At 54.9% G+C, this 8,328-nt stretch overlaps 1 protein-coding gene across 4 annotated transcripts in view; it reads left to right on the forward strand.

Moving 5' to 3' along the window:
• The first annotated feature begins 7,986 nt into the window (after window positions 1-7,986).
• Window positions 7,987-8,328, forward strand: part of Celf5 (CUGBP Elav-like family member 5) — a 35,802-nt gene continuing 35,460 nt past the window's right edge. For 3 of the 4 annotated variants that reach the window (XM_023717023.1, XM_023717024.1, XM_023717025.1), the window contains exon 1: window positions 8,126-8,270. In XM_023717023.1, the coding sequence (XP_023572791.1) occupies window positions 8,126-8,270 (145 nt within the window). Of the gene's footprint in view, window positions 8,271-8,328 lie in introns of all 4 variants that reach the window. The other variant, XM_004632728.2, reaches the window with a different exon arrangement.

Consider the following 8,328-nt stretch of genomic DNA (forward strand, 5'->3'; position numbering starts at 1 on the left):
GGCCCTGGGAGGATGCGAGATGTTCTTTGCTGGGCAGAGGGTAATGGATAGCACGCCCAGGGGGTTAGAAGGCCCGGAGGGCTGGGGATAGGATGAGAGTGGAGTGGAGACCTGAGTGACAGGAAGTAACCCGGGGCCAAGCAGGCCAGCCAGGAGCTCTGTAGAAGGAGCAGCCTTGTGGCTGGAGCAGGGTAGGCAGGGAAAAAATGAGTGGCCCGTGCTGGGCGCTGCGGGCTGAGGGAGGACCTGGGCTTTGGCCCCAGGGAGGTGGGAGCCCTGGAGGCAGAGGGCAGAGGGCAGAGGGAAGGCCTGGCGCGGTGCTCATAGCGCCCTCTGATGGCTGCTGTGGGGAGTGAGTGGAAGCAACGGGCGGTTCAGGTGGGCGGTGCTGCGGCCGACCTTGGGGCAACGCCCCTGCTTAGAGAAAGACCCGCTTCTTTAGTAGGCGCAGGCACGTCTTTCCTTTTTAATACTCCAAATCCTGCTGCTAGGAACCCAGAAAACACTAGCCCACCGGAGCCCCAGGGTATGGGGAGCCCAGGCCATGGGCTGGCATCTTCTGTTCCTGGGTATGGGTGTGGGCACTGTAGCTTTGGCGATGGGGTCCCAGGGTGTTGCTGGTGCCAACACTCATCTTTCTCTGTGGCCGTGTGCTAACGGCCATTCGAGGTGTCCCCGAGCGGCAGCTTGCCCTCTGCTCAACCAGGGCAGCATCAGCACAGGCATCGCTTCTGGAAGGGGGGTTGGGGTCCCAGACCCCAGGGACACCGGAGCCCACCGTGCCGAGTCCCTTAAGAGTGCGGCCAGGGGCTGCAGAGCGCATTTGCGTGTCCTCCCAGAGACTTTGATTTTCCTCCTTTAGCCCTGGTGGATCCCAGGGCCTCTGCCTGGAGTGCTATCCCCAGCCCATTTTGTTTTCATTTTGAGACCGAGACTCAGTCACTAAATTGCCCAGGCTAGGCTTCAACTTGTGATCCTCTTGCCTCAGCCTGCCAGAGTGCTGGAATGATGAAAGGCGTTTGACTGTGGATTAAGTGTGACACCTACTACCGTGTCAGTCCTGTGAATACTTGTGACCCTGGATTTAGGGAATAGTGAGGAAACCGACTATGACTTGAGGGAGTCACCCTTAAGCCTCTCCAGGTCCTCAGGCCACCAAGTGGGTGCAAGAGGCTCTGCTGGCCACAAGCGTTCTCAGCCTGGGGACACTGTCAGCCAGTATTGCAGAATGCCAGGAGCCTCTTTGGTGGACAGGAGGGCACCCCAAGGAGGGGGCTCTGTGTGGGAACGGTGAGAAGGAAGCCAGGTGGAATTCGCAGAAGCAGGGAGCCTCCTCCGGTGCAAAGGCCCGGGGGCAGCCCAGCCCAGCACGGAGCATAGGAGTGGGGCGGAGGCAGCCTGAAGGGGGAGACAGGACTGACTTAAATCTGGAAATGTCACTGGTAGTCTGAGGACAGTTACACCAACGGAATTTGTTCAGTGGGGGCGCAGTGTGGCCTTGTGTGGGATCCCTTGCTGCCCTGGATGGCAGCAAAGCAAGATCACACAGGCATCGCCTGCCACAGCCATGGACACCTCCGCCACGACCCCAAAGGTGGCTTCCTGGGGCTCTCATTGCTTGCTTGAAAGTGTGTTAAGGCCCCTGGAAGCCATCACAGTTTCTCCTCAGGGCTGGAAGTACCCTCTCCATCCTTGTCCTCGTCCTCATTATCTGCATCTGTTTTGATATTCTGAGACAGGGTCCCAGTGAGGCGTAAGTTGCCCTTTTTGAGTTCAAACTTGTCATCCTCCAGCCTCTGCCTCCTGGGAGTGCTAGGATGACAGGTGTGTGGCACAGACCCTCCCTTCTTTCTCTTTTATTACTAAAAATACTTGGAAGCATATTTCCTAAAACCCAGGGTGTTCTCGTCCCTAATCACAGAATCAGGAAGCGGACTCATAAATCAGCGCCAACCAGGCAGAATTCACTCAGCTGTGGGGGACAGGGAGGTGGCTCAGTGGAATAAACACTTCCCTTGCAAGCACAACCCTGGTTCCGCAAAAAAAAAGAAAAAAAGAGAAAAGAAAATCTTACTCAGTTGTTCAGGTCCCCAGCCCTGCTTTGATTTTCCCACAGAGGCGATTTTCATGAACAGACTAAAAAGTTTTCTTTCTCAAGCTGCTGGTGTAAATTTTGCCTTAAGATAAATAGAAGATTTTTTTTCTTTTTTTTAAATTTTGTGTGTGTGTGTGTGTGTGTGTGTGTGTGTGTGACCAGCTCAGCCCACCAGGGGGCGGGGCTGGCTGGCATGTGGTGCTGGGGGATTGAACCGCGGTCTCTGTGCTTTGCTAAGCTTGTTCTAAGTAGGTGCTTTAGATCACTGAGCCATCTCACCAGCCCCAAATAGAAGATTTTTTTTTTAAAAAATTTTAGTCTGTTTTTTTAGGGAGCCAGCTGATAGAAAATGTCACGATGCCAGCCTTGCCTCCAGAGCACGCTGAGCCATCAACTGAGAGACTGGGTATGGTGGCGCCCACCTGTTATCCCAGCACTTGGGAGGCTGTAAACAGGAGGATCACTACAAGTCCGATCTACATAGCGAGACCCTGTAGACCCTGTACTAAATATGAAAGAAAGAAAGAAAGAAAGAAAGAAAGAAAGAAAGAAAGAAAGAAAGAAAGAAAGAAAGAAAATGCCGTGGATATAGTGCCAGCGCACCTCCCGCCCAGCCTGCTCTGAAAACTAGAACAGGCCAGGCCAGGTGGCGTGCATCTGTGACCTCAGCACTCGGAGACTGAGGCGGGGGGGGGGGGTCGGGTCCCAAGTTCCAGCTCACCCCGGGGCAACTTAGTGATGTACTGAGACCTTGTCTCACCATAATACAAAAGGGCAGGGGTGAAGTCCCTGGATTCAAACCCCAACATTGAAACAAAATTATAATGGAAAAAAAAAATTAAATGTATTTAGTACAGGGTCTCACTACACAGATTGGACTTGTAGCGATCCTCCTGTTTTCAGCCTCCCAAATGCTGGGATTACAGGCATGCACCACCACACCCAGTCTCAATCCACTGCTCAGGGTCCCAGGGGGCAGGGCCAGCATGGCACAGCTGGGACTCAAACCCCAGTCTCTGCGTGTCTGCCTAAGCAGGTGCTTTAATCCGCTGAGCTATCTGGCCAGCCTTATAATGGAAATGTTTATTTATTTATTTATTTATTTAATTTTTTTTGTGGAACTGGGAATTGAACTCAGGTCCTTGCGCTTGCCAGAGAAGCGCGTATTCTACTGAGCCATCTCCCCAACCCCCTATAATGGAAATTTTTAAAAAGCCAAAAACTGTTAAGGCTTCCAGTTACTTTCCACCATTGACGCCCCTGTGTTCACTCCCCTGGCATTGGCAGAGTGGCAGCTAGGCTGGACAACTGGATCCGGGAGAGAAGAGCTGCTGCCATTCCTGTCCCTGTAGCCTTGGAAGTTGGGGTGGACAGGTGGGTGATGAGGGACACACAGGCAGCCACAGGGTCCCCGAGGATGCACCTGGCACTATATGCCTCAGCTCTGGTGTGCAGGGGACTTGTGGGGGATGGCAACCTCAAGATGGGCAGTAGTTCTCACCGGAGGTGACCCTGCTTGTGTCTGGGACGCATGTAGCTGTCACCCCAGATAAGGCCTGGCATGGACAGGTGCGGGCTGAGGCTTTACTCAGCCCCACAGTGGCCGGGGTGACCCCAGAACACGCCCTACAGCCCCCCCCCCCCCCCGCCCATGGTGCCTGCTGAGAGACCATGGGCCCTACCATCCATTCTGCCAGGGAGCCCACGAGGAACTCAGGAGGTAGTGGCTGAGGCCTGCATGGGTCCTGGGGCAGGCAGATGGAGAAATGGATGTCCAGAGAGGAGACGACGTGAGGCCTCCCATCCCCCAGCGCCATCACATCAGCAGTAGCCAGCTCGCTTCAGGGTGGTAGCACCCCAGAGGCCAGGCCTCAGCCTTACTCTTCTCTGCCCTGTTGGGGCCCTCATGTGGCTGAGGGTGTTGGCCGGGTCAGAGGATCATTTTTATTCCTTTATTTTGAGCTGGGGTTTCTCTGAGTTGCTCCCCAGGCTGGGCTCAAACTTTCAGTCTTCTTGCTTCAGCCTCCCAGAGTACAAGGATGGAAGGCGCGCCCTACCATACCCCACTGTGCTTTGTTCTACCATAAAAGTTCTCCCAGCGCTCTGCGGCCTGCAGGTCTTCAAGCATCCTACCTGGGTCTCCATGGAAAGAGTCCGACCCCCGAGGCCCGGAGGCCCTGCGAAGCTTTTTCCCTGGCCTGACCTCATCCAGCCTAGGGGAGGGACGATTTGGGGACGGTCACCTAGGTCAGCTCCTCAGCCACCTTCACCCCTGTCTGCTGGGGCTGCGGCTGCCGTGGACAGTAGTGTTCATGGCCCTTCGGGGGCGCTGAGGGTGCAGAGCCCACACTTTAGCTCCCTGAGTCCACTGTTAGGCAAGTAAGGAACGTGAAAGTGGCTTACTGCACAGGGAGACACAAGAGCGTGGGAGGTTGGAGGAGCCAGAGTTGGGTTCTGGGCTTGGATTCCTGAGCCTGTGCTGGGTGACTGTGCCCAGGTGACTGAGTGTCTCCGGGCCTCAGCTCCTACCCTGAAGTACGTGCTGGAATGAGACCAGCATGCTGCAAGGAGGGACCAGGGCGAATTCGCCTGGAGAGCAGAGTATAAGGTCGGGGGGGCCCGGGAGACAGCTAGTGTAATAAGCGCTTCCCTGGCAAGCACAAAGGCCTAAGTTCAATGCCTGGTTCCACCAAAAATGAAAGAAAGAAAGAAAGAAAGAAAGAAAGAAAGAAAGAAAGAAAGAAAGAAAGAAAGAAAGAAAGAAAGAAAGGAAGAAAGAAAGCAGGCATAAGGCAGCCTCCCAGAACTCGGCTATCAAGATAAAGAATACACTGGAAACAGAGGCGGGGGGCCTGTAATCCCAGAACTCTGGGAAGCTGAGGCAGGAGGATGGCAAGCTTGAGTTCAGCTGGGGCAATTTAGTGAGACCCTGGCTCAAAATATACAGTACAGAAAGCACTGGGATGTAGGTACAGTCCTGGGTTCCATCCCTGTGCCAAAGCAACTCGAATACTTCTGTTTCCTTTCCTCTTTTAGCAGCACTGGGTGTGGAATGAGGGCCTCATGCGTGTTGAGCAAAGGCTCACTACTGGACCGCACGCCTGCCCCTGATCTCAGTATTTAAAGAAAAATAGCAAAACTGACACCAAAAGAAAAGTCCATCATGAACAAAATATCACCTCTTTTTTTTTTTAATTTTAATCTTTTTGAGACAGGGTCTTGCTCTGCAGTTCAGGCTAGCTTTGACTCACGATGTAGCCCAGGCTGGCCTCAAACTCAGGACAGTCCTCCTGCCTCAGCCTTCCAAGGGCTGGGATTACAGGTGCGCACAACCACATCTAGAAATATCACCATTTTAAACAAAAAGACAGCATTGGTTTGGCTGGTAGTGTCTTTTGACATTGTTGCTGATCCTATTATAAATTTAATGAAACTAAGAAAAAAATCCTAAGGAACATAAAGAAAAAATAAAAAATAAATAAAATTTTATAAAGTACATAAGGCTGGGTGTGGTGTCCTCTGCTCTGTTACATGCCTGTAATCCAAGCACTCAGGAGGCTGAGGCAAGAGGATCTCAGAGTTTGAGACCATCCTGGGCTACAAAGTGAATTCAAGGCCAGCCTGAACTCTACAGTGAGACCTTATCTCAGAAACCAAAGGAACATAATATATACTAAAGTAAAGAGGCTGGGGACTGGGAAGATAGCTCAGTGGTCTGGGTACCTGCCTGGCAAGTGCAGGGACCCGGGTTTGATCCCCAGTACCACATGCAGTGCTGGCCACTGAAGGTGGGCATGGTAGTGCAGGCCTGTAATCTCAGCGCTGGGGAGGCTGAGACAGGAGGATCACTAGAAGTCTGAGTGTAGCGATACCCTGTACCAAATAAACAAATAAAAAAGAATTTAAAAAAAAATAAAGAGGCTGGAGAGATAGCTCAGAGATATAAGCACCTACCTGGCAAGCACAAGGTCTGATGTTTGATCCCCAGCCCTCAGGAGGCTGAGACAGGAGGATCTCTGTGAGTTGGGGACCAGCTATAGTGAGCACAAGGCTGGCTGTATGGTGAGACCCTGTCTCAATCAGTCAAGGCAGGGCAGATAGCTCAGTGGCATAAGCGCCTACTTGGCAAGCACAAGGTCCCAAGTTTGATCCCTGATACTGAGAGAAAAAAAAAAAAAAGTCAACATCGGTAACAAGTCCTGTGTTACCAAAGGCAGTGTCTTTATTCATTTATTTATTTATGGTGGAACTGGGGATTGAACTGAGGTCCTTGCACTTGCCAGGCAAGTGCTTCTTCTATTAAGCTATCTCCCAGACCCCCCCCCCCGTCTTTATTTAAAAGTGTGATTTTTGCTGTTGTTTTGAGACAAGATCTAGCTATCTGGTGATCCTCCTGCTTCAACCTCCCAAGGGCTGGGATTACAGGTGTGCGCCACCACATTTGGCTGTGTGGAAGATTTTAAAAAACAACTAAGTGGCTTTTAGTATTCGTATTCACCCTTTTGCAACCACAACCTCTCTGTAGTCCCAGAGCATCCCATCACCCCAAAGGAATCCACAGCCATCCCCATGAGCCGTCCCCTGTCCCTTCCCACTCTGGCACCCCATGAGTTCTCTTCCTGCCTCTGGGTTCCCTGTCCTGGGTGCTTCCTGCCCACAGAGCCCACACTCTGTGTGCTCTGTGTCTGGTGTCTCAGAGCGCAGCACCAAGGTCCATCCGCCCTGTGTCGAGTGTGTGCTGCTCCTTTTCCCAGCTGGATAATATTCCAGCGTGTGGGCGACACAAACACAGTGGAGCCCACCCATCTGGCGCAATATTTGGGGCTCCCCCTTCCTTAATTTCCACATCAGAGTGAGTGGCAGCCTTGCCTCACTATGGGTGACATTAATTTTTCACGTTAGTTCTTGGTGCAGATGGTGTGGCACCTCTGTGGCCAGCCTTTTTACCCCACGCTGGGCTCCTGTCCCTGGCTGAGTCATTGTCCCTCCAGCTGTGAGTGCTTCTTGCCCCAGGACATTTGCACCTGCGGCCTCACTCGCACCCCAGCCCTGAGCTGCTGTCTTCCGACCAGCCTGCCTCGGACTGCCCCAGCTCTGTTTCTTTCACCGCATGCGAAGTCTACAGCTCTTGCCTATTTATTTACCCTGGTTGTGTGGGCCGAGGGACCTGGTGCACGCGGGCACCGAGCCTAGAAGCTGGAAAGTGCTAGATGGGTCGCCTACATTGAGCAGATATACACCACACTGAAATAAAATCCCCAGGGGCTGTGAATGTCATGGAGGAAAGCGGAGACCAGGAAAGGGAGTCATGGTGGGTGAAGGATTTATGGTTGTGACGGCCAGAGAGAGCGAGGGGAGACAAGGACAGGAGCAGCGCTTGGGGCCGAGCAAAGGCCCGGGGGGCAGCGCAGGAGACCAGGGTGGTGCGGGAGCCCACGAAGCCAGAGGGAGCAAGGAGGGGCCAGGTCCTGTCCTTGGCTGTCCTTAGCTCCTTAGGAGTGAGCGTGGGCGACCTGCTGAGGACGGGGGGGGGGCAGCAAGGCCACCACCCCTCGGGCACCTCTTGGGCCTCAGTCTCCCCATGCACCTCCGAGCCCGTCTTCTCCGAGCTCTCCGGTCCTGTTACCCCCATGCACCTATGGCTCGGTATTCCCTTGTCTCCAGCCTCAGTTTCCCTCTCGTGCCCCGGCTTCAGTCTCCGCTTGTTTCCCGGCCTCAGTTTCCCCACTGCTGCCGCCTGTCCCTCTCGTGCCCGCCGGCTGGCTCCCCCGCCCGGCTCCCCGTGGTGCAGCGCGCGCTGTGGCCGCCAGGGGTCGCCGCGCGCCGCCTTTGTGGTCCAGCGCGGCGGGCGGGGCGGCGGCGGGCTAGGCGCGTCCCCCTCCGAGGCCACCGCCGCCGCCGGCCGCGCCGCCCGCCATGGCCCGCCTGACCGAGAGCGAGGCGCGCAGGCAGCAGCACCCGCTCCTGCAGCCGCGGCCGTCGCCGGTGGGCGGTAGCGGGCCCGAGCCCCCCGGGGCGCAGCCCGACGGCATGAAGGACCTGGACGCCATCAAACTGTTCGTGGGCCAGATCCCGCGCAACCTGGACGAGAAGGACCTCAAGCCGCTCTTCGAGCAGTTCGGCCGCATCTACGAGCTCACGGTGCTCAAGGACCCCTACACGGGGATGCACAAAGGTGGGCGCCCGCCCGCCCGCGCCCCACGCCTGCCGCCGCCACCCCTAGGCGCCCCCGC

The sequence above is a fragment of the Octodon degus genome, unplaced genomic scaffold, assembly GCF_000260255.1.
Source record: "Octodon degus isolate 3935 unplaced genomic scaffold, OctDeg1.0 scaffold00050, whole genome shotgun sequence".
Lineage (NCBI taxonomy): Eukaryota > Metazoa > Chordata > Mammalia > Rodentia > Octodontidae > Octodon > Octodon degus.